A 26609-nucleotide genomic window follows, 5' to 3' on the forward strand; every position below is an offset into this window, starting at 1 on the left:
TTCTTCGGAACAGGTATTTATCTTCAATATTGGATTCCTCTTTCTTTGGCTTGTGAGCATACCATCTATATTTATGCTGTAGAAGGTTGCTTACCTTCTGCTGGACGATTCGGGTGAAGAGCTGCAAAACACGGCTCCGCACAAAAGAGTTTACATCATGGCCATGGGCTTGCAAGGTGTCCAAGAACTGGTCTCTGGTGTCTCGGGCTGTTTCCTCCAGTTGATCACTATTGAGAACCTGCAGTATCATCTCTGCCATGGCTGCGAGCAAAGCATTGCGCATCATGTAATTCTAAGAGAGAGAGAAAATAAAGTTGGCACTAGGCTCTGCACTCCAACACTAACTCTCCTTTCCCTAAACTCTCATGCTTTTCCAGGCACAAAGAGAAGACAAGGCCTTTACGAGTTAATCTTGCTTATACTTAGCTATGACTTTTCTGGTCAATTGCCTAGGTATTCACCTCTCGTGGTGTAGGGAAAAGTGGGATCCCAGAGGGGCCTGGTTTGCTCAGAGGAGAATGCAGGGACAAAATCAGCAAAAGCTGAAAACAATTTTCCCTGTAAGGCTCACCAAGTAACCATGGTGGCAGCTGAACATGAAATCATATCCACCCACCAACACACATTCAAAAAGCATTAATTATTATCTTTCACCTGAGGTTTCAAAGTCTTTGATCCTTAATAAGAAACATCCCCTTTCCCTCCCAATTCCCTTCCCACATCGTACTAACACAGAATGAGATACAGAAAAGCAGAATTCAACCCTAGGGGGCCAAACAAGTCCACTACAGAATATGGTGGTAAACAGAGTAAAAGGTTTTTGCCAGGCCAAGAGCCAGACAACAAGGTCTTGAACATGAAATTAAAATAAATCAATGAATGAGTAGACTGTCTTTGTCCTTGACATTCACCTAGAGATGCCCAGCATCCGTCTGGGAAGCAGCCAGTTTAGCATCCAAGAATAACAGAGAATCCAGAGATGACCCAAGCTGATTTGAGAAAGCTCATGTTTGGAGAAAACAAAGTGAGCCAGATGAGGGCAAGAGGCCTCTTCCTGAGGAAGGGATGAAACTCAGAATCAAAGCTGTCACTCTCACAATACTTACAGCAGAGAAGGAACTGTCATATCCCCTACCAGACCTGGATAAAGTCAGTGTGATCATGAAATAGGAGTAATAAAGGCTCCTTATCCAATAAATCTGACGTGCTTCTCTACAGGAAGGAATGGCCACACTGATAAGCCTGGACAACTAACTTGACTTCATGTGAAAAGCTATCTTCTTGTTCTGTTAAGAAACCACCTTTCAACAGTAGACTTTAAACCTCCCAGAAAACCCTCCGAGGTCCCCAGGTGATCACCCACCTCTCCATCCAGGTGATCTAGCAAAATGCACATGTTGGACATCAGGATAGCTGGGACACGTTCTGCTAGTTCTGTCAGGAAAGCTGCAAAGCCCTTTGCCCCTGAAGGGTCTCGGCTCAGCTCCTGGGGACACTTCTGTCCAATCTCCCTACACAGGGAAGAAAACACAGCCATAGCACCATAACTCAGTTAATCAGTTCCCAGTAAGGGAAGGTAAGACTGGTGTCTAATATCTGAAGGGATCTAGAGTTACACAGAGAATGTATTTCCAATCTTTATCTCCTCCCCAAGGATATAAGAATTAGAAACTCTGAGCAAGAAGAATCACCTTACAATCTCTCCCACTATGCTCTTCATTCCATAATCAGTTGCCCAAAGACTCACAGCTGTCACCAATACAGGTGGCAGGTGTTCAAAGTGCTGCAGCATCTGGATAATCTTCACAGTAGCACCTGTGGAAGTACTGACCATGAGAAATTATGGGGAACATGAGAAGGGTAGGGCAAAGCAAAGGTATAGCTTACTGAGCATATGGTTGTAACGTGTTAGGGCCACACCCAGCAGGTGTGTTATGGCTTCCCGGGTGGGGCGGTTCTTCTGGTGACTAATAGTAGGGTTCTCCAGAAGGCGGTAGCAGCAGCCAGTAACCAAACTGAAGGAAGAGAGCAAGATGATGGAATCAGCTGTCTTGACTTAAACCTATCAGGGTCCTGCCTCATTCATATTTTATCCCTATACCCTAACAGGGTCTTCTAGTTTTTTTCATTCTATCTACCACCTTCTATACCAAGTCGTTTTGTTCTGCTGACCCTAGATAGGTACTCCTTCCAGGATTACCAACTTTGAACTAGTTGTGATGGTCATACAGTGCCTAAATACATGATAAAAGATAGGACAAAGTCACCAATTACTTCTCACTGCTAAAGATAATAGTTCCAGTCCTCATTTAAACTTCCAGCTGCATTTGACACAGCTGGTGGCTCCTTTCTCTTTGAAATATATGCTTAAATGGCTTCCAGGGTGCCAGACTCCCTTTTCAGTTCTGTGGCTGGTTCTTCCATCCCATGAATGCTGAAGTGCCCTAGGGTATAGTCCTTGGATTTCTGCTCTATTCCAGCTACATGTACTGATTTCATGACCTCATTCTGTTTCATGGTGCTAAATACCATTTATATAAATACCATCATATTCCCAAATGTGTATCTCTAGCCCAAACCTTCTCCTGACCTCCAGATTTGCACATGCAACAGCCAAAACTGCCATGTCTACTTAGGCATCTAATAAGCACCTCAAACTCTGTATTTCCGAAACAGAACTTCCAATCTTTTCCCACAGCCTCCCCCACATCTCAGTTAACAGCAACGCCACCCTTCCAGATGCTCAGGCCGAAGCTCTGGAAAAGTCATCCTCACAGGTCCCTCTTCCCCTCATACCTCACAACCAACCTCCCAATAAACCCTATAGCTCTACCTAAGAAAACAGGGATGGAATCGAACCACATCTTCCCCTCTCCACTGCTACTCTTTGATGTAAGCTACCATCTTTTGTTTGAGTTACTTTAACAGCCTCCTAACTGGTTATCAGCTTCTCCCCTTTCCCACCACAGTCTGTTTCAACACATCGGCTGGATGACCTTACTAAAGGGCAAGTCAGAATACCTTACTGCTCTGCTCAGAGCTCTCTAGTGGCCTCATCTCTAAGGAAATGCCAAAGTCATCATGAAGGCCTACAAGGCTCTGCAGTTTGGCTCCCCACTATTTCTCCGAGCTGGTAGCCTATCCGTCTTGCCCTTATTCAGCAGCTGTTTCTCTGGCTTCACTGCCATTACTCGTAGATACTGGACACTCTCCTTCTTCAGGGTCTTTGCACTTGTTTGTTACCTTTCCTGGAATGTTATTCCTCCAGATATTCTCATAGCTCTCATTCATCTCTTCTCCATCTTTGCTCAAATGCCACCATCTCAAAGAGGTCTTGCTAGAACAGCTGATTTAAAACTGCAACCCTCCTCCATCTTCCCACCTCCCCTACCTCATTTTTCTCCAGAGTAATAAACCATAAGATATACCATGTATTTTATTTATTTTAAAAATTGCCTTCCTTTCTATTGTATAAACTCCAAGAGGGCAGAAACTACTGTTTCCAGTTTCTATAATGATGCCTGCCATGAACCTAGGAGATTCTCAGTAAATACATTTTATCAATGGATAAATGGGCATTAGAGATTGGAAATTCACAGCAGTTTCTAACATTCCATTATCTACTTTCTAACAACTCCATTTTACGCCTCTGTACCTGTATATATTACAGATAGAGCTGAGGCATGAAATGAAGTACGAAAAGGGCCTATCTAGCAACAGAATCCTCATTCCTCACATCTCGGTACTATCTGTAGCCATTTTAATCACCCACCTGACAAACTCCTCTTCAATAACTGAGTGGTTCCACAGATGACGAATGTCCAACTGGAGCAGCTGTGTTAAAAGCTGAAGAACTGGTTGCCTCTCTTCTTCCCAGTCAAAGCCATGGGCTGTCTTGGCCCGGGCTTTCTTACCCTGGAAAGAATCATGTATACATTTAGAAAAAAAATAAGGAAACAAAAAGGGTCAAGATCTACTAGTCCGAGCGCTCAAACTATCCAGGATCAAGAGAAGATAGAAGGTAACACAAAAGAGGTACTACAAGTTCCAAAATACAGAAGAGCGGCTTATCAAGGAAGGATATGCTATGATGGTTTTGAATATTTCCTTATAAACCCAAAATGAGGACAGAGGATTCTCAGGTCCCTGGATTCCCTTCTTTCCCATCAATTCCCCTACCCTAACACACCCCAAATCAAGTGAGCCAGGAACTCTAAATTACCTTCCCACCAAGGTCCAGGTCCGTGAGGCTTGTCTTGCTGGTCATGGTCTCGAAGGATTCCAAGAGGCGGATCAGAGCATAGCAGTTCATTTTGAGGGCGTTTAGGTGGGCACTTCTATCCAACACACTCAAAGCTGCATCATCCAGGATAGCTGGAAGTTCCTGGGAATGGCGGGATACCACTGGGAGGGGCAGAATCTGGGAGTCAGTTTCATTCACTTGTCCCATATACCCCAACCTTAAAACATCTAGCATTTGCAGCCATCAGATTACCAAAGATCTGTGTTTCATCTCTCAGTGGTCACAATACAAGCTAAGTCCTTTGGGACCCCTGACCCTGAACATGCCCTGTCCCTACTCTCTCGCTCCAGCTACCATGGTTTCTCTCTGGTAACTGGAAGAATCACCCCTATCAAAGAGGTAGTTCAAAAGTAGGACAAAATTCCTGTGGGTCTGCCCTTACAGCGAACGCACACAACTCTGTATCGCTCACCAAGATTACAGACCTTAATAGATGGCCAAAGGTCCTAGGACTTAGCCAAACCAACTGAATCACAACAGCCTTGATATCATCATGTGGCTAATAAAATATAGGAAATAGTAAACACACAAGAACAACAACCAAAACCCACCTTCCGTCCCCTACCCCTGACCCATAAACACCTTTTACCAGGAATTCCAGAGTATCTTCCTTGAGGCCAGGATCTATACTTCGAAAGTGACTACGAGGGAAAGAAAGTGCAGGGGTGAGACAGGAACCTGCAGAGTCCATTCTAACAGATCTAACCTGAGCAATCTAATACTTAACATGTGTGAAATCGCTCAACTGAATAAACATGGTGGCAAGTTGGGAAAATGGTCATCAGGAGAGATACCAGCACCAAGAACCATTTCTCAGTGAATCCATAATTTGGAATTTCAGCACTAACATGCAAAATTAGGACAAAGAGCCACGAGTTCCTTTTTTAAAGTACTAGCTGGATACTTTACTTACTGTAAAATGCTGTAGATAGTGTCAAAGTGCTCCAGCATAGCCAAGGGCCCCTGGGCTCGGAAGGCGGCCTGAAATGCTATAAAGATGAAAGAAGCTGATCAATACAGAGGGGAAAGCCCTTTTTGGTAAATTTTATCCATGACAGAAAATCAGTTTAATTGGTTTTATAGGTAGAATCACAAAGAAGACTGCCAGTTCATCTCAATGTCACCTATTATAAATACAACAATAAACTTACATTTGTCATGTCTTACAATTAACAGAGCCTCACTTGAGCTTTGTCACTCTCTGAGCTAGATAAAGCAGACACTGTTATACTTATTTCAGGGGAAAAGAAATTAGCCCTCAGAGTGACAGTAGTTAGTAGTAAATCCAAACCCAGGATCTTTTTTTTTTTTACTTTTTATTTTATAATTACAAAAAAGTTGGAGATAAGTACTGAGTTCTTATACCCTTCACCTAGATAATATTAATAGCTTATATATAACCATAGTATAAGAATCTGTTCTAAACCAAAAATTAACATTAATTAAATACTATTAACTAATTCAGTGGCAGAATTCTCACCTTCCATGTGGGAGACCCTGATTCAACTCCCAGGCAATGCGCATCGTGCATAGCCACCACCTGTCTGTCAGTGAGGCTTGCATGTTGCTGTGATACTTACTGTCTTAGTTATCTAGCAAGGCTATAACAGAAATACCATAAGTGGATGGCTTTAACAAACAGAAATTTATTCTCTCACAGTTTAGGAGACTAGAAGTCCCAATTCTGGGTGCCAGCTCCAGAGGAAGGCTTTCTCTCTCTGTTGGCTCTGGAGGAAGGCCCTTCCATCAGTCTTCCCCTGGGTCTAGGATTTTCTCTATGCAAGGACCCTGGGTCCAAAGGATGCACTCCACTCCTGGCTCTTCTTTCTTGGTGGTAGGGGGTCCTTCTCCTTTCTGGCCACTTCTCTCTTTTACATCTCAAGAGACTGACTCAAGATACAACCTAATCCTATAGATTGTGTGTGCCCTGCCTCATTAACGTAACTGCCTCTAATCCTGCCTCACTAAAATCAGGGAGGTAGGATTTACAACATATAAAATAATTACATCAGATCACAAAATGGAGAACAACTATACAATACTAAGTATCATGGCCTAGCCAAGTTGACATACATTTTGGGGGGATACAATTCAATCCATAAGAGATGCTGAACAAGTTTCAGCAGAGCTTCCAGACAAAAGGCTTGGTGAAAATCAGCTACAGAAAACCCTATGGATCACAACAGGCCAATCTGCCACCAATCATGGGGATGGTGCAGGACTGGGCAGCGTTTTCTTCTGCTACGCATGAGGTCGCCATGAGCTGGGGGCCAACTTGAGGGTAGCTAACAACAAGAAGAGCAGCAATAAATCTACAGACATTATCTGAATTTTACCAAGTGTCCTATTTATGTCCTTTTTCTGGTCTAAGATCCAATCCAGGATCCCACGATGCATTTCATTGTCATGTCTCCTCCAATCTGGGCCAGTTCCCCAGTCTTTGCCTGTCATGATATTGACACTTTTGAAAAGTATTGGCCAGTTATTTTGTCAAATATCCCTCAATTTGGGCTTGTCTAATGTTTTCTCATAATTAGATTGAGGTTATGCATTTTGGCAAGACTACCACAGAATGGGGCTGGGTGCTTCTCAGTATATCAGTATCCTATTACTAGTAATGTTAAGTTTGATTACTTGGTTAAGGTAGTGTTTGCCAGGTTCTCCACTGTAAAGTTATTATTTTCTCCTTTACAATAAATAAGTGTTTTAAAGGCAGACACTTTGGAACTATGCAAATATCCCATTTCTCATCATACTTTTACACACTAATGTTAGCATCCATCAAATATTCTTGCCACCCACAATTCTTACTGTGGTGTTTAGCAAACGGTGATTTTCTATTTCCATCATTCCTTCTACATTTACTAATGGGAATGCTCCTATAAGGATGAGCTGTTCTTTTCCCCTTATTTATTTATTTATTTGTATCAGATATTTCTTTTATTTTGTGTATTTTAAGCTATTACTGTTATTTATCTTGCTGCTCAAATTGTTCCAGATTTGACTGTTGGGAACTCCTTCCATCTGGCCTGTGTCCTTTTGACATGCTCCCTTTACTTTTTGAGTCCTTCCTTACCTTCTGACAACACAAGGTGTTCCAGGCTCATCTTATACTTTCCCTGACCTAGCCCCGGAATCAGTCATTCTCAACGAACTCCTGGTTCCTTTTATGGGAGAATAATATTTAGAAACCAAACTCTAGGCAGTAGTTAGGCTCACTGCTATTGAGTTATCATTGGTTTTAGGCCTTCTAGGTAGACAGAAGTAGGCACACACACACACACACACACACACACACACACACACACCCTTATATATCTATTTCTATGTCTCTGTACATACATTAAAAATATGAGTTCATGCTGATAACCTCCAATTCTGATCTAAACTCCAGGATTCATTCTAGCCCCCTCCCCACTTTCTTATTTGTAACTCCATTCTCAGATAGTGAAAAACCTAGCTTTCGTTAACTGCAACATATTTAGATATTATTTGCTTAATTCTAGTATACACATGGAAACCCTGGTGGTATAGTGGTTAAGACTAACCAAAAGGTCAGCAGTTTGAATCCTCCAGGCACTTCTTGGAAACTCTATGGGGTAGTTCTACTCTGTCCTACAGGGTCGCTATGAGTCAGAATCTACTCAACAGCAACGGGTTTGGAGTATACACATAAAGCAGTTCCAGAATTATTAACCCACAACCCTAAGAAAAACAAGTTTACCAACTAGCTTACGATATTTGTGTAAAGTTCTTTTGTATACAGTCAAACCAGTTTTTCAAAGTTACTTAGATTAGTTCTTTCCTTCCTCACTCCCTTTAGAATAGTTATGTCATACATTGTAATATAGCTAGGTTCATTTGTCACTACCTATATATTTTGAAAGAAAACCCTGGTGGCATAGTGGTTAAGAGCTACGGCTGCTACTAAAAGGTCGGCAGTTTGAATCCATTAGGCGCTCCTTGGAAACTGTATGCAGCAGTTCTACTCTGTCTGATAGGGTCTCTATGAGTCGGAATCGACTCAACAGCAATGGGTTTTGTTTTTTATATTTTGAAAAACGTGAAAATGGTAGGATCTTTTGACCTCTAAACTCAGTGCTCTTTTCCCCCTATGACTGTACTGCTTTTATATACAAACTTCAGGATAGAGAAGAGTCTAATTACGCCTTATAAGCTACAAGAGTTCCAGAGTAGTATGGGGGCTGGATAATTTTTGAACCAAGTTGTACATCTGGCCCTCTCTGTGGATGTGGAAGGAAAGAATTCTACCAAATTTTTCCTTTCTGTAAGCCCAAGCTGGTTTGCCTAGAAGGTAAAGTGAGAACCTTGTATGTACTCCTGTTACTGACTCATTACAGAGTTACGCTGTCCAACTACAACCTCGTCTTCTGTAGTTTTCAACAAGCTTTTTTCCTCCAATTCCTACTGACTCTATAGCAGTCTACTCATAGCAACTATTCTAGATGTTCTCCTTTTTCTTTATACTTTTCTTTTCACTTTTGCCTCTTTTTCTTTAGTAGATGACTGCTTTCTATTTACCAAAAAGAATGAGACCCTCACGTAATTCTGCCTCCCCATTAACAAATCATTCTGCCGACATCTTCCCGTTCCTTGCTTCAGTCTCAAGGGAAAAAGTCTTCTCTTCTAAAGCTAATCTGTCCCACTACTGTCAAGACTTCTCTCCTACAAATACCTTTGGTTTTATCCTCTCCAGGAACTGCTCTTCTTTTTTAAAACAAACAAATCAACACAATCCCTCATGCCTTTCATTTGACCTTGCTATCGTGTCCCTTTAAAATTTTATCTAATCTTTCTCCATTTCTTGAAATCTAGTTTCTGAGACTTACCAATCTAAAACCTATTCTCTCAAATATTACTAATGACCTATTTGTATTCTATCCAATGAGTCTCTCTGTCCAGTCCATATCACTCTTTACTTCCCTGAAGCATTATCCACTAGTCATCTAGTCATACTGCTTTAGGTTTACATACTGGCTTAAGTCCCTGGGGGGGGGGGGGGGGTGCAAGCAGTTAAGGCGCTTGGCTGATAACCCAAAGGTTGGAGATTTATGTCTACTCAGAGGTACCTCAGAAGAAAGGCCTGGCAATCTACTTCTGAAAAACGAGCCATTGACAATCCTATGGAGCACAGTTCTAATCTGATACACACGGGGATGCCGTGAGTCAGAACTGACTCAACAGCAACTGGTTTACTGACTTTAGGCCAAGTTACTTAGCTTACTAAGTCTCAGTTTCCTCTTTAAATTGGGAGTAATAATAGAAGCTCACAGGGTTTTTTGGTAAATTTTTTGTAAAGGAGTATAGAAAAGAGAAACAAGCACTATTAACGTTTGGTTAATTTCTTTCACTCTACTATGCATAGTCTTTCCATTGTTGAGCTCACATCACATATTCGCTTTTCTGTTTTGCTTTTTGAAATTTATTTTTACAATAATCATTTCTCCAACCTTATTATAAAACCTTGATGGCTGTATAATAGTCTATTGACTGCATTAATCTTAATTAAACTTACAATTCCCCTATTGTTAGACATGATATTTCTAATTCTAATTCTTTCCACTAGTTAACAGCACATGTACTCCCCTGGCAAATTTGGGCTAAATCCAACTCTGTTTACCTGAGAAAAACACAACCATGCTGAATATTCTTACTGTAAACTCATGACCACTAAACTCAATGTGGAGCCCTGGTGGCGCAGTGGCTGAGATCTCAGCAGCTAACCAAAAGGTCGGCAGCTCAAATCCATCAGCTGCCCCTCGGAAACCTTATGGGGCAGTTGTACCCTGTCCTACAATGTGTTGGAATCGACTCGATGGCAACTGGTATGGCATAACCTCAAGTTGGCCCTTAGTATTTCCTGGTAAGCTTATTACAAATTCCCAGGTCTATTCACTTTCCTCTGCTCATAACTTCAAGACCATTTTTTTCCCCAAATCATTCTCAGTTAAAGACTTTGCTTCCTATTTCACTGAGAAAACAGAAGCAGACAGAAGAGAACTTCCAGTAGTCCCTAGCTCTATATTTACCACATCCATACACTTTGCCTTCTTGCTACAATGCATAAGTTTTCCCTGCTCTAATAAAGTCATCACTTCCATCTGTGCACCAGATCATATATGTACTCTCTTGCCTACTGAATGGTACTGCTCCAACGGTTGTTCCCTCTTCCTCCTGCATCACCAGCTTTTCCCTCTCTTGGATCATTCCCATTCAGGATACACACATGTAATACCACCCGTCTTAAAATCACAACAACAAAAATCCACCCTTGACCCAACCTCCCTCTCAAGTTACCATCCCATTTCCCTGCTATTCCTTGTAAGAAAAAAAATGGAAAGGGTTATCTCGACTCACCGGCTCCAATTTCTCTCCTCCCACTTTCTCATAAACCTACTCCAATCAAGCTATTGCCTCTACCACTCCTCTGAAACAGCTTTTGTCAAGGTAACCAACGACAGCTACACCACTGAACCCAGTAGTTAATCCACAGTCCTCATTTTACTGGACCTAGTAGCCACACACAGTTGACCTCTCCTCTCCTCTTTGAAATGTTCTCTTTATTTAGTTTCCAGTTAGCCCCTCCTTTGACTTTCTGTCACAATGACTGCTCCTTAGTTTCTTTTACTGGTTCTTCTTCATCTTCCCAGCCTTTACATGTTGGATTCCCTCAAGTCTTGGTCTTCGAACTGCTTCTCTTCTCCATCTACACGCACTCTAATCTCATGGTTTTAAATGCCATCTACACGCTGAGTATTAAATCCCAGATATGTCTCTTTAGCTGCCACCTCTCCCCTGAACTCCACATTCACATAACCAAGTCTAAACCTGCACCTCTCATACTCTTCCCCATCTCAGTAAATGGCAACTCCATTCTTCTAGTTGCTTAGGTTAGAAAACCTTGTAATCACCCCAGATTCTTCTTTATATAACCCTATAAATCCAACTAGTCAGCAATCTTGTTGGTTCTATTTTCAAAATATATTCAGAATCTTACCTTTTATCACCAACTTCCAATGGTATCACTCCAGTCCAAGTAACCTCGTATTATTGTCTTAGTTTCTTAACTAGTGTCCTGCTTTTTTTACTTTTAAAACATCAGACCACGTCATTTCTGTGCCCCAAATCCAACGGCTTTCAAGCTCACTCATTTGAAGCCAAAAGCCCTCACCATGACCCACGAGCCTCTAAATCAGTGCTTCTCCAACTTAAATGTGCATCCAAATTACCCAGGGAGCTTCCTAAAATACAGATTTTCTGTTAGTAGCTCTGGGGTGGGCCTTGTATTTCTTATAAGCTCCCAGGTCATGATATTAATTTTAATGCTGCTAGTCTGAGGACCACACATTGAGCAAGACGCTAGAGTGATCTGCACCACTTCCCATCTGACCTCTTTTCCAAGCTTATTCCATTCCAACCACATTGGCATGTACCTACCTCACAGCCTTTGCACTGGCTTTTCTGCCTGCCTAGAATGCCCCTCCCCAAGACCTGCCTAGTTCACTTCAAGGTCCCTGCTCAAATAACTCTCACTTATCAGCAAGCCTTCTCAGATCATCCAACATCAAATGACACCCCCGGACCTCCCCCTCCAGCAAACCCTAGCTCCCTTACCTCGGATTACTTTTCTCCTTGGCACTTAGAACCATCTGACATACTCCGTATTTAATTATCTGTGAATGCTTTGAGAGAAAGAATTTTGTCTTTTTGTCTGTTTTGTTCAGTGTTGTATTCTCAGTGCCCAGAACAGTACCTGGCATGTAGCATAAAAGTAAATGCTCAATAAATTAAGTGTATATTTATATATTTATAGTAGAACTTATACTTAAGACTCTAAACATCAAAATCACCAAAAAAAGTAATCATTATAAAAGGACTTTAAAAAAAAGTGATCATGTATTTTAAAAAATGATGCATTGTAGTAACTGAAGAACAGTTTGCTGTAGTGTGCAGCACATGCAGTTGGTCTATGCAATGTGAACACTGTGGGTCGGCCACACATTGGTCAACCTCCATACCCCTGCTGCCTTCTCCTTGCTTACCAAATAAATGGTGGTACGTTCAGGTTTAGGGAGGCCCGTAAGTGGTTATCTTAATCACTTTAACCAATCTGGGTAATTATTTTCCTTAGCGGCAATTGGTTAGAGAAATGGGCATGTGATCCAATTCTGGGTAAGTCTGTTGGGGGACTCTGGTAACGTTTTTAAAAGAAAAGAAAAAACACAAGATAGGGAATCCCCTTTCCCGTCTCTGGACATTGAGACATCAGAGCAAGGAACTGCCTTCTGGTAACCATGACGGAGGGAGGGCCAAGAGGAGACAGTACCAGTACTGGTTGCCATCAAGTTGACTCTGACTCATGGCAACCCCAAATGTGTCAGAGTAGAATTGTGCTCCACAGGGCTTACAACGGCTGATTTTTTGGGAGGAGACTGCCAGGCCTTTTTTCTGTAGAGCCTCTGGGTGCATTCAAACCTCCAAGCTTTCAGTTAGCAGCCAAGCGTGTTAACCATTTATATACCCAGGGACTCTAAGAGACAACAAGCTGGACTCTTATCATCAAGCTACTGTATGAACCAAACCTTTTTACTGTTGGAAATGCTAAATGAAGTAGTTATTATCCCTATCTTTACAGATGAGGAAACCGAGGCACAGAAGGAGTAAGTAACGTTGTCCAAGGTCAAAATGGTAGAGCCAGGATTCAAATCCAGGCAGTCTGGCTCCACAGTCTTAATCTTTACTGCTTCTACCCTTCCAAAGCATTTCCAACAAGCACAGTGACATTATGGGGTCTTGCTGGTAATGAAAGTGTTGTTCTTGGTTATTTATATAGGTTTCAGTGGACAACAACTGATTTGCAGCTGTTATGGATTTACTGTGTTCCCCAAAAATATGTGTTGTACATCCTAGCCTCTATGCCTGCGGTTATAATCCTATTTGGCAATTGGTTGTCTTTGTTATGCTAATGAGGCAAGGTTAGAGTAGGGTGTATCTTGAGTCCATCTCTTGAGATAAAAAAGATAGAGAGATAGGGTAAGATAGATGCCAAGACACATGGAGATATCCAGGAAGCCAGGAAGCAGAACCCAAAGAGCCAAGGACCTTTCTCCAGAGCCAACAGAGAGAAGGCCTTCCTTAGAGCCGTCACTTTGAATTTGGACTTCTAGCCTCCAAAACTGTAAGAAAATGAATTTCTGTTGGTTAAATCCATCCACTGTGGTACTTCTATTATAGAAGCACTAGATAACTAATACAGCAGCTATACTTATGTTTTCTTTCCATTGTTGAACACTCTGAGAAACAAAGTATCTTGACTTCAAAAATGCGTGAACCTGAAATAATAGGTCAAGTCCCAGACATCCTAAACAGGCTACCTTCTCCTATAACTACTAAATCCATAAGGATTTTATTTGCATGTATGGTAAGGAGTAAAGATCTAAAATAATTTTCCCCTCTATGGTTAAGGTTGTATGTTAACTTGGCTGGGCCATGATTCTCATGGTTTAGAAATTACATAATCATGTAGTTTGGCAGTTATATAACGATATAATTTGCCATTTATGCAATGATATAGCCATCCTCCATGATGTGATCCAATGTGATCAGCCAGTCAGTTGTAAGTGGAGTTTCCTTGGGGTTATGGCCGGTATCCAACATATATATGGATGTTCTGGCAAAGCTCACTTGCTTGCTCTGGATCCTGCAACCACTTATCACGTGACTTCTGATTCTTGGGACTTGAGCTAGTAGCCTGCGGTATTGCCTGCCAATCTTGGGTTTGTCAGGCCCTGCAGCTACGTGAGTGAGGAGAAGCCTCCAGCCTGACACCTGACCCACAGACTTGGGACTTGCCAGCCTCTACAACAGTATGAGCCATTTCCTTGGAAACCCTGGTGGCAAAGTGGTTAAGAGCTATGGCTGCTAATCAAAAGGTCGGTAGTTTAAATCCACCAGGAGCTCCTTGGAAACCCTGTGGGACAGTTATACTCTACCCAATAGGGTCGCTATGAGTCAGAATTGACTTGACAGCAGTGAGTTATAGAGCAGAGCGTCACTGGTTTTGCTTCCCTAGAGAACCCAGACTAAGACGAGGAAAGAGCAACAACATACAACAAGATGATTTATTAAATAACCCAGAGAAGGTAGTTAATGAGTGTATTCTTCATGTCAGATAACTATGCAATGCTAGGGAATAGGAAAAACATGTTCCTAGCCCTCATGGAGCTTAATGGTGTACTAAAACAGACAGGCAACATAACTACATGTGGGATGGTTGTTTCAAAGTGCTAAGCACAGTGGCAGCTATGTAGACTTACCTTTAAGCTGTGACGGAAGATGTCTGATGGACAGCACCTCTTGCACAACATACTGATTCACCCCTCCACTTTTCAACAACTCCTCTGGGGATAAGGGCAGATGGAACTCATACAGTTGGGGAGGCATCTTCTCCTACTGGATCGCAGGGCTAGAAACCAAACAACCAAAACGTGAGGGTCTGTATCTAAGCCCTGTCTTTTTATCTGGTGCTGTTATTCTCCACACCTCCCCATGGGTCTTGTCAGTTTGTTGTACTGTGGTGGCTTGCGTGTTGCTGTGATGCTAGAAGCTATGCTACTGGGATCTCAAATACCAGCAGGTTCACCCATGGTGGACAGGCTTCAGCTGAGCTTCCAGACTAGGAAGAAGAACCTCGTGGTCTACTTCTGAAAAAACTGGCCAGTGGAAACCTTATGAATAGCAGAGGAACACTGTCTGATATAGTGCCAGAAGATGAGCCCCTCAGGTGGAAAGGCACTCAAAATACAACTGAGGAAGAACTGCCTCCTCAAAGTAGAGTTGAATAATGATGTGGATGGACCTTCATTTGGTAATGTGGCATGACTCAAAGTGAGAAGAAACAGCTGCAAATACCCATTAATAACTGAAACATGGAGTGCACAAAGCATGAATCTAGGAAAATTGGAAATCATCAAAAATGAAATGAAACACATAAACATCAATAACCTAGGCATTAATGAGTTGAAATGGACTGTTATTGGCCATTTTGAATCAGACAATCATATAGTCTACTATGACACATTGAAGAGAAACGGCGTCGCATCAGTCATCAAAAAGGACATTTCAAGATCTATCCTGAAGTACAACACTGTCGGTGACAGATTAATATCCATATGGCTTCAAGGAAGACCTGTTATTACAAGTATTATTCAAATTTACCTGCTACTCACTAGGGCTAAATATGAAGTATTTGAAGATTTTTACCAACTTCCACAGTCTGAAATTGATCAAACGTGCAATCAAGATACACTGATAATTACTAGTGATTGAAATGCAAAAGTTGGAAACAAAGAAGGATTGGTAGTTGGAAAATAGGGCCTTGGTGATAGAAATGATGCCGGAGATTGCATGACAGACCAATGACTTCTTCATTGCAATTACCTTTTTTCAAAAACATTAATGATGACTATACACATGGACCTCACCAGATGGAATAACAGGAATGTGACTACATCCGTGGAAAGAGATGATGGAAAAGCTCAATAGCATCAGTCAGAACAAGGCCAAGAGCCGACTGTGGAAAAGACCATCAACTGCCCATATGCAAGGTAAGCTGAAGAAAATCAGAACAAGTTCATAAGAGCCAAAGTACAACCTTGAGTATATCTCACCTGAATTTAGAGACCATCTCAAGAATAAATTTGATGGATCGAACACTAATGACTTGAGACCAGACAAGCTGTGGAATGACCTCAAGGATATCTATACATAAAGAAAGGAAGAGGTCATTAAAAAGACAGGAAAGAAGCAAAAGACCAAAATGGATGTCTGAAGAGACTCTGAAATTTGCTCTTGAACAAAAAATAGCTAAAGCAAAAGGAAGAAATGAAGTAAAAAAGCTGAACAGAAATTTCAAAGGGCAACTTGATAAGACCAAGGAAAGTATTATAATGAAATGTACAAAGATCTGGAGTTAGAAAACCAAAAGGGAAGAACACGCTCCGCACTTTTCAAGCTAAAAGAACTAAAAATTCAAACCTTGAGTTGCAATACTGAAGAATTCTACAGGGAAAATGTTAAACGACACAGGAAGCATGAAAAGAAGATGGAAGGAATACAGAGCGTCACTGTACCAAAAAGAATTTGTCGACATTCAACCATTTCAAGAGGCAGCACATGATCAGGAACCCATGGTACTGAAGGAAGAAGTCCAACCTGCACTGTAGGCATTGGCGAAAAACAAGGGCCCAGGAATTGATGGAATACCAATTGAGAAGTTTCAATAAATGGATGCAGCACTGGAGGTGCTAACTCGTCTATGCCAAGAAATTTGGAAGATAGCTACCTGGAAGAGATCCATATTTGTACCCATTCCAAAGAAAGGTGATCCAACAGAATGTGGAAATTATCGAACAATATCTTAATATCACATGCAAGTAGAATTTTGCTCAAGATCATTCAAAAGCAGTTGTAGCAGTACATAGACAGGGAACTGCCAGAAATTCAAGCCAGATTCAGAAGAGGGCAGAGAACAAGGGATATTACTCCTGATGTCAGATGAATCTTGGCTGAAACCAGAGAATATCGGCCAGATGTTTACCTGTGTTTTACTGACTGTGCAAAGGCATCTGACTGTGTGGATCATAACAAATTATGGATAACATTGCGAAGAGTGGGAATTCCAGAATACCTAGTTGTGTTCATAAGAAACCTGTACATAGACCAAGAGACACTCATTTCAAACAGAGTAAGGGAACACTGTATGGTTTAAAGTCAAGAAAAGTGTGCATCAGGGTCGTGTCCTTTCACCATATTTATTCAATCTGTATGCTGAGAAAATAATCCCAGAAGCTGGACTATACAAAGAATGCTGCATCAGGCTTGGTGGAAGACTCATCAACAATCTGCAATGTGCACATGACACAGCCTTTCTTGCTGAAAATGAAGAGGACTTGAAGCACTTACTGATGAAAACCAAAGCCTACAGCCTATAGTATGGATTACACCTCAACATAAAGAAAACAAAAATCCTCACAACTAAGCCAATAAGCAACATAATGATAAACAGAGAAAAGACTGAAGTTGTCAAAGATTTCCTTCTACTTGGATCCACAATCAATGCCCACAGAAGCACCAGTCAAGAAATGAGAGGCAATGCACTGGGCAAATCTGCTGCAAAAGACCTCTTTTAAGTGTTAAAAAGCAAAGATGTCACTTTGAGGAATAATGTGCAAATGACCCAAGCCATGGTATTTTTAATCGCCTCACATGCATTTCAAAGCTGCACAATGAATAAGGAAGACCAAAGAAGAATTGATACCTTTGAATTATGGTGTTGGCAAAGAATATTGAATATACCATGGACTGCTAGAAGAACAAAACTGTCTTGGAAGAAGTACAACCAGAATGCTCCTTAGAAGCAAGGATGGCAAGACCTTGTCTTACGTACTCTGGACATGTTATCAGGAGGGACCAGTCCCTGGAGAAGGACATCATGCTTGGTAGAGGGTGAGAGAAAAACGAGGAAGACCCTCAAAGAGATGGATTGACACAGTGGCCGCAACCATCAGCTCAAACATAACAACAATTGTGAGGGTGGCGCAGGACCAGGAAGTGTTTTGTTCTGTTGTATATAGAGTCGTTTTGAGTTGGAATCGACTCGACGACACCTAACAACAATTATTTTCCGCATCTCCAATATATAATAACCCTTTTCAGTCTCACAACAAACTGATAACTGTTATCTTAAAGGATGTGAGGCACAGGATCAACCTTTCACCAGAATCTAATTCGAGTTGTGACTCTGCCACTTGGTCATGTCACATAACACCCTGGGCTTCATCTCTAAAATGCGATTACTAATCTCTGATGACTTCACAATGCTGCTATGAGGATCAAATTAGTCAAAGGGTATGAAACTGTTTAAACAACTGTAAAGTGACATACCTATGTGTAAAATTATCATTAGTTCCATTTTTATGGGCAAGCTGCTTAAGTATAGATTTCTCACCTGAGGCCAGAGCAGTGACCCAGTATGAGGCTACAGAACGGGAAAACATAACATTACTTGTTTACTCTGCACCGGACTGTTATGCTACTTAAATTTATCATATCTGATTTAATCCCCCCAATCCCAAACCCAGGGAGTACATATGTGAACCCAATTTACAGATGAAGAAATTTAGGTTAAGAAAGGTTAAGTGATTTGATCAAATTACCACGATTGCGTTGCGGATCTGTCTGGCTTTCTATCACATCGCACCCCAAAGATATCCCCAGTAGACCTCCTTGCCTCTCCTACGCTGCCTAATACCGAGTCCTACTGCCCGTACTCCATTCCCCAGCCTTCCATTTTCCGCTCCCCATTAATACCACACCTTAGTCGAGCCCCTCACCTGCCGCTCCTCCGACTCGGGTTGTCGGGTCGGACAAAAATGGAAGCAAAAAACACGGACTGCACAATACACACCAATCAGCTGGGCGGCTTTCCAGCGGGCCGAGAAGCTAGCCAATCCCGACCAGGAGGAGGCAAAAACCCGCCTCTGGATTAGGCGCCACGCAGCCGAAACCGCCTGAGTTCAAATCTCAACGGCTGCAAGGGGGCCAATGGCGATGCTCGCTGGAGAAACCGGCCAATCACAGCAGAGGACCCAGAGTGCCGGGCTCTGCCGCTGAGAGCCGGGTCCTGGATTCCAGCTGAGCCCAGCACCCGGTTCCTCCCACCATCACCCCGGCTTCGCCATGTGGCTGCAGGGTCCCATTATCTACGGAAGTTGGGGAGGTTTTGGCAGTCCCTGCCAGGAATGTGACGTTTCTAGCTAGGCACTGCTAGTTCCCTGGGATAGTGACCCACTCAGTCGCCCCCTGGACAGGAGGCAAAGTCCAGGCCGGGAGTTAGAAGGCTTGGGCTCTAATCCAACTTAAGCCATCTCCCGTGCAAGTCACTTCGCTCTCTGAGCCTCAAATTTCTTCCTCTGTAAAATGGGGTAATAAAACAGCTGAAGCGCCTAGACTGTTGTGAGGCTCAGAGGAAAGGGCTTCGTCTTTGAACACCCCGAAGCTCCAGGTTCCAGACTTTCACGCCCTTCCGAGTAACCTGGCCGGCTCCCTCACCTATCCGGAGCTCGGAAACTCCGGCAGGCAGGCCCGGTGGGCCCCGGAGAGGCCGAGGAGGTGGGCCTAGGCTTTCGCGCGCCGGAACCTGGTGGGCGGGGCGGGTCCTGCTCCCGGAGCTCCCTGGGAAAGGCCCAAGATGGCTGCCGCCAGCTTTGGGTGTGTGTGAGGTTAGGAGTGATAGTTCTCGTCGTTATCTCCCTGAGGAATACGTCTGGTCCTCATGTTTGGAATCGTGCCGTGTGCCGTTGTAAGATAGACGAGAGCAATGGCAGGGAGCCTCTCTTGGGGGGCAAGCAGGGTCCTGTGGGGCTGGGTGCCCCTGACCTGCAGAAGCTTCTCTCTGGGTAAGTAGCTGATGTTGAAAGAAGTCTCGAGAACTGCTTTCAGTAGGTGTGTCAGACTCATTCTTTTATCCCCTCATTCCTAGGCGTTCCTGGATTGTCCCGTGTAAGGCTTACCCTCCCACCCCCTAAAGTGGTTGATCGTTGGAACGAGAAGAGAGCCATGTTTGGGGTGTATGACAACATTGGGATCCTGGGTAAGATTCGATTCTCTGCATAGTACAGAATTCAAAATGCAATTAGGCCATAACAACTATCATTTTTTTCACCTGTGTGTTCTCAATATAATGGTGTCGTTCTCAATAATAAGAGCAACCACTTATGTGCCTGTTTACATTGTTTTCTGCACTGTTCTGCATCCCCAACGTGTATTAACGACTTTAATCCTCATAGCAGCCCTTTCACTTTAAAGATGAAGAAACTGAGGAACAGAGAGATTAAGTAATTTTGCAAAGCTAGTAAATGACAGTGCCAGAATCTCAACCCCAAGCAGTCTGGCTGCAGAGTCTTCTCTTCACACTGTACTGTATTGTGTCTTGAGTACAAGGGCTACTTAGGAAGATGTAACTGTCTGTTGAAAGCTTAGTGGGTCTAGGCTGAGTTCTCTTGTCCTGGAACTAATATGTTCTCTCACATTACACAGGTAACTTCGAAAAGCATCCCAAAGAACTGATCAAGGGCCCCAGATGGCTTCGAGGTTGGAAGGGAAATGAATTACAGCGTTGTATCAGAAAGAAGAAAATGGTTGGGAATCGAATGTTCCTTGATGACTTGCACAACCTTAACAAACGCATCAGCTATCTTTACAAACACTTTAATCGACATGGAAAGTACCGGTAGAAGAGAAGACTGAGAATTGTGGAAGTGGTACATCTATCACCCTGAAAAGGGGAACAGTACATTTCCTTATGAGGAAAGGGCTTTGTGTTTTCTGTAATAAAATGGGTTTCTTTGGAATCTGCTGTCCATACACTTTAATTTAGATGTTGCTTCTGTTTAGTCACATAAAATATGAAATCTAATGTATCTCTGAGTATTTTGGTCTCAGGTTTGGGCTTCGTTACTCTCCCTTTGCAGTCTAGCCATACATTTAGCTTTTAAAAAGAAAAAATTTCACCCTGTTAATTCAGAACCGAAGCCACTCCTGAAGTACACCTTTCAGCCAAAGGTTAGCCAGGCTTATAAAGCAAACAATAACACACATGAGGAACATGCTTCTTAGTTCAATCAAGTATATGGGATCAAATGGGCAGCATCTACCCAAAAGCAAAGATAGAAGGCAGGAAGGGGCAGGAAAACTGAATGGATGGACACGGAGAGCCCAGAGTGGGAAGGGAAAGGGGAAGAGTGCTGACACACTGTGGGGATTGCAACCAATGTGACAAAACAATTTGTGTATAAATTTTTTAACAAAAAACTAATTTGCGCTGTAAAGTTTCACCTAATTCGTAATAAACCAAAAACCAAACCAAACCCAGTGCTGTCGAGTCTGACTCAGCAAACCTACAGGACAGAGTAGACCTGCCCCATAGAGTTTCCCAGAAGCGCCTGGCAGATTTGAACTGCTGACCCTTTGGTTAGCAGCCAGAGCACTTAACCACTATACCACTAGGGTTTCATAATAAAAATTTTTTTAAAAGGTAAATTGTTGGCACTTGTTGACATTTGGCCCTGAATATATTGAATATGGTAATTTTTAGTTACCCTATAATTCTGTTAAGCTAAATATATTTCTAAAGACCCTTTCACGCTGGGATGAAATGCTGTAGAAAAATGGAATTATACTTCTGCACTACTTTTATCAAATATTTATTGGGTACCTGCTCTGACCTGGGAACTACAGGGAAAACAAAAAAGCACAAGATACTCTGCCCAACTTTATACTTCTCTAGTTAGTGGTATAAAAGTTGTATTCTCACATATACTTTCATGAGGTAATAAATAGCATATAATTGCTATTTATAGTGTATGGTTCCTAAACCTGACCAGTTTAACATTTCGAACAACCCTCAAAGATTGTGATCAATAGAGCTGAACTGAGTCTTGAGCATCTATGTGGTTTTTAAAAAAATTTTTAAATCATTGCTACAATGTGAAATTTAAAAATTACAAAATGGCAGTCAGATAAAGTTTTTCACACCCTGTTCTTTTGTTTTTGTTTTTTCTCCTCAGAGACAGTCACTGTTATAAGTTTCTTTTAGTTCTTTTGTATATTCTGTGCATGTACAAGCTTATGTATGTGCGTGTAGACATATATGTATATACACGCAGACATACGTATCCTTTCTAAAAAGTAACATTTTGTGCACATTGTTCTGTACCTTTTTCAATTAATACAGTTTGGAAATGGTTTCATATCCTCATATTATGTACCATAATGATTTAACCAGTACCATTTTGATGAACATTAAAATTGGTTCCTGTCTTCCTTTTTCAAAGTATGGGTCCTCTAATTTTGGCTAATTCTAATTTTAAAAGCCCCTTAGGTGATTTTAGATTCCTGGGTGATGCAAAAGGTTTGTTCAGGACTACTAACTGAAAGGTTGGCACTTGGATTCACCTGGCAGTGCCACAGAAGAAAGCCCTCATGATTTACTTCTGTAAGGTTACAGCCATTGAAAACCCTGTGGCACACAATTCTACTGTGAAACCTGTGGGATTATCGAGAGTTGGAATCAACAGTGATTTTTTTTTTTTTTTTTTTAGTTTTAGGTGATTTTAATTAGCCATGTTTGGAAGCCACTGATACGGACAATAAATAGCCTAGATAAGAGAATGTATCTGACTGTACCTTCAGGAGAAGCTTCATAGAAGAGGTTGAATTTTAGCAAGGAGAGGAGGATGGCAGAGCATTTCAAGCGGGGAAGAGAAGAGAGATCAGTGGTGCATAGTGGGGGTTTGGGGTGGGGAACAACACCAAATGTGTTGGGGATGATTAGTTGGGTTTGGCTGTACTAAAGCACAGTATGACACTATCTGCCTTGCTTTCCTTTTAATACTTGGCTGTGAATCAAGCTAAATAATCTTGATATTACTTAATGGAGAGGAGAAAGATGTTGCTACAATCTGTAGAATGATGTATCAGTTAGGGTTAAATTGCTGGTATACCTCCTGTGCCTAGAATAGTGAGTCTCTCAATATTTGCTCAATGAAGTGTATTTGATGTATTGCTTTTAAAGCTACCTTACGTGGGTTTAAATTTGTATTTGTTTTCCTTGGGTGGGCTTTTTAGGTTAATATGGTTCCCTGGTGTAAACTATTGATTAAGAGCATGGGCTTTGGAGTCAGATCTGGGTTTGAAATTAAGCTGTATCACTATATGTGACCCTAGGCAAAACCAACAAAATTGTCAGTTTGTCATACTGTGGTGGCTCGCATGTTGTTGTGATCCTGAAAGGTATGCCATTAGTACTTCAAATACCAGCAGGGTCAGCCATTGTGGACAGGTTTCAGTGGAGCTTCTGGACTAAGACTAGGAAGAAAGGCCTGGCAATCTGCTTCTGAAAATTAGCCAGTGGAACCTAATGGGTCACAACAGCACATTGTTCAATTCTCCTTGCTTTGGACACGGCATTAGATAAGATCAGTCGCTAGTGGAGGACATCAAGTTTGGTGAAGTAGAGAGCTATGGAGACCTTTGGCAAGATGGATTGGCACAATAACCACAGCAGTGGATTAGAACCTGCTGGCCATCGTGGGGATGACGCTGGACCAGGCAGCATTTCATCCTGTTGTACGTAAAGTCATCATGAGTCGGAGTACACCTGATGGCAGCTATCTGTTTAGGCAAAATAGTTAATTTCTGTGAGGCTTAGTTTTGTTTAGTCTATCATGTAGGAATAATACAGTACTTTCCCCATAGGGTTATGTAAGGAATAAATGAAATTATGCATTTAAAATAGTACAGAGTTTGGCAAATCTAAATGGTAATGACATTCCTTTAGAGTGTGCGTAGCCAAAGATAAAAAAATCTGAAGGAATGAGTGAAGATATATTTTTTAATTATTTTAGCTTTTTATTTGTAAAATAATGCTGCAAACTATAGAAAATGTAAATTATTTGTAGATATAAGTTGAGATTTGAATGTAGAGAAATTCGAGTGATTAGGTCTCTTGATCCAAATCCTCTAAAGTAAGTATCATTCAATTATCTGTTGCTACATAACAAGACATCCCAAAACCTACTGGCTTAAATATGACAATTTATTAGTTCATTTTATTCTCTGGGTTGTCTGGGCTCAGCTGGGTGGTTTCTCCATTTGTTGAGGGTTGAAGTTAATCATGTGTTTGCATTCAGCTGGGAGCTTGGACAGGGTTAGAGTGTTCAAGATTGGTGGTGTCTCAGTTGTGGTGGCTGAGATTTTCCACATAGTCTATTTGGTAATTAAGCTGAAGCTTCTTTACATGGAGGCTGGATCCCAAAGGGCAGAAATGGAAGTTGCAAGGCTGGCTAAGATCTAGGGCAAGAAGTCACATGGCACTGCTTTCCATTGATCAGAGTAAGTCAGGCCGACCCAGACTCACAAGAGTGAGGGAATGCACTCTGCTTTTTAATGGGGAGACGAGCTGTGTGTAAGGATGGAGAGGTATGAAGTATGAGTGGCTTTGTGATACTTTACATGATTTGACGGGACTGGAATAAAGAAGGAGGCCTGGTGGTGCGGTAGTTAAGAGCTCAGTTGCTAACCAAAAGATCGACGGTTCTAACTGACCAGCCACTCCATGGGAGAAAGATGTGGCATCTGCTTCCGTAAAGATTTATAGCCTTGGAAACCCTATGGGACAGTTGTACCCCATCCTATAGGGTTGCTATGAGTCAGAATCAACACGATGTCAGTGGGTTTGGTTTTGGTTTGGAATAAAGAAAATCACATACTTGAGTCTCTGCTAAGTGCAAGGTGTTCTGAAGAATCAACGTTAAAATATGGTTGTTGGTAAAGAGGAAATGACTAGTTTAATTCCACAGACATTTATAGAATACTTCTTGCTGTGAAGATCCAAAAGCTCTTGTTTTCAAGGACAGAAAAATCCTGTTTTCAGTATGAAGCATATGTCACATTTTCATTCAATAAACACTGAACCATTATGTATACAAATATTTGACGAGACATAAATCACTAAGGCAGAATTGGTTCCTGCCTCTAAGTAGCTTCCACTCTACTTAAGAGATGTGTATGTATAAAGAATATGAGTTTGAATATGATAATCGCATAGAAAAATTAGAGGGTCCTCTGAGAATTCTTTTTTGTTTAGGAAGGTCAGAGAGGGTATTTGTTGAAGAGATAGCATTTGAACTAAACCAAACCTGTTGCCGTCGAGTAGACTGCGATTCATATCAACCCTATAGGACAGAGTAGAACTGCCTCATAGAGTTTCCAAGGAGTGGGTGGTAGATTCAAACTGCCCACCTCTTAACCACTGCACCACCAGGGCTCCAAAGGTATTAGAAAATATTAGCAGATGGAAATGAGAATCATGTTAAGTATAGACCATAACATCTATAGGGAGAAGATTTGGGATAAAAAAACATTCAGTTGGGTAAGGGGAATAAGGAGAAGGAATCTTTGTCATGGGGACCTAGACATGTCAGCAAAGGTGGGGATGACTGGCACAGGTTGGTAGGACTAAGTTCATGATCATGAATACAGCAGATATGCTTTCTCTAACAGTAGTATGGAAGTTTGAATAGCTGGTGCCAAATAACTAGGAGTCTTCAATACCAGCCAGGATAAAGAATTTAGTTTGTTTTTTTTTTTTCTCCCAGTAGACCAGAGCTACTCAATCCTGGCATGTTAGAATTCTTTTGAAAACTTAAAAAAACAAAACAAACAAACAAAAACAACTAGGCGGCTTTCCTAGACTAATTTAATCGATCTCTGAGCTGGGGTCCCAGGCATGGCATTTTTAAAAGCTCCCAAGAGATTCTAATTCAGCTAGGATTGTATAACTGCTTTAGAAAATGGAGAAAGGTTCCTTTTAAGGTCCCTTTGATTTGTCTGAGCCTCTGAACTCATACTGTTTTTGCTTTTTGGTTTTGTTTGGTTATATGTGTTTGTGCCTGTCTTCCGCACCAGCTAGGCCTTTTTCCCTATTCAGGGCAGAGACTAGGTCTTACATTTGATTACTGAGATAGTCTAATAACTGATCTCCTTATCTCTTCATAAGCCCTTGATAAATATCTGTTGAAGTCATTCATTTAACAACCATTTATGGAAGACTTGCAGTTACCCAATAGTATAGTAGGTGCTAGGGATACAAAGATGAAAAAGACACCAAACCTGCATTTAAGGCGTTCCATCTTGTGCAGGAAGTAGTCACAGAAGCATAATTATAAAATCCATTATATCCTGATGTTTTTTAATATGCATAGATCATCCTGGGGGAGCAGGAGTGGAGACAGGGAAAGCTTCTTGGAAAAGATGATCACTGACTTGTCTTAAAGGAGTGGAGGCTAGCAGATTTTTCAGGCAGTTGAAGCAAAAACAAAGTCCCAGAGGTGAGAAACAACATGGTGTATGTGGGAAAGCTATGAGTAATATTTGTTGGTGGAGCTAATGTGCATGGCAAAAGATGGGGCTGGTGATGGAGACAGCAGTCAGATCATGAAGAGGGTCATAAAGAAGTGTTAAGTCTTAGCCTTTAGTAAAATCGTACAGCCTCTTTGGAAAACAGTTGGGCAGTTGTTCAAATGGTTAAACATGGAGTTACCATATGACCCAGGGATTCCATTCTTAGGTGTATACCCAACCATTGACGTCTAGTTGATTATGACTCATAGCAACCCTACAGTACAGATTAGAACTGCCCTGTAGGGTTTCCAAGGAGCAGCTG

At 41.7% G+C, this 26609-nt stretch overlaps 2 protein-coding genes and 1 non-coding gene across 4 annotated transcripts in view; 1 reads left to right on the forward strand and 2 right to left on the reverse strand.

The window, feature by feature from the left end:
• The window catches only part of NCAPD2 (non-SMC condensin I complex subunit D2), a 30602-nt gene extending 11148 nt beyond the window's left edge, over positions 1-19454 (reverse strand). Inside the window, exons 1-10 of one of the 2 annotated variants that reach the window (XM_003410638.4) lie at positions 18718-19454; positions 14641-14789; positions 5217-5292; positions 4886-4944; positions 4223-4404; positions 3773-3915; positions 1888-2015; positions 1692-1815; positions 1364-1511; positions 95-292 (exon numbers count right to left, since the gene is read on the reverse strand). In XM_003410638.4, coding sequence (XP_003410686.1) covers positions 95-292; positions 1364-1511; positions 1692-1815; positions 1888-2015; positions 3773-3915; positions 4223-4404; positions 4886-4944; positions 5217-5292; positions 14641-14767 — 1185 coding nt within the window. In that variant the 5' untranslated portion in view covers positions 14768-14789; positions 18718-19454. Of the gene's footprint in view, positions 1-94; positions 293-1363; positions 1512-1691; positions 1816-1887; positions 2016-3772; positions 3916-4222; positions 4405-4885; positions 4945-5216; positions 5293-14640; positions 14790-18699 lie in introns of both variants that reach the window. The other variant, XM_010590821.3, reaches the window with a different exon arrangement.
• LOC111750891 (small nucleolar RNA U85) lies at positions 4482-4803 on the reverse strand. The gene has a single exon (XR_002785948.1). It is a non-coding gene; the product is annotated as a small nucleolar RNA U85 (small nucleolar RNA).
• Positions 19455-19546: 92 nt separating the features above from the next.
• On the forward strand, positions 19547-20736 carry MRPL51 (mitochondrial ribosomal protein L51). Its single transcript, XM_003410637.4, has 3 exons — positions 19547-19782; positions 19866-19976; positions 20423-20736. Exons 1-3 carry the CDS (start codon positions 19704-19706, stop codon positions 20617-20619), a joined length of 387 nt encoding a protein of 128 aa, XP_003410685.1. The 5' UTR covers positions 19547-19703; the 3' UTR covers positions 20620-20736.
• The last annotated feature ends 5873 nt before the right edge of the window (positions 20737-26609 follow it).

The sequence above is a fragment of the Loxodonta africana genome, chromosome 4 (genome assembly GCF_030014295.1).
Source record: "Loxodonta africana isolate mLoxAfr1 chromosome 4, mLoxAfr1.hap2, whole genome shotgun sequence".
NCBI classification, from domain to species: domain Eukaryota; kingdom Metazoa; phylum Chordata; class Mammalia; order Proboscidea; family Elephantidae; genus Loxodonta; species Loxodonta africana.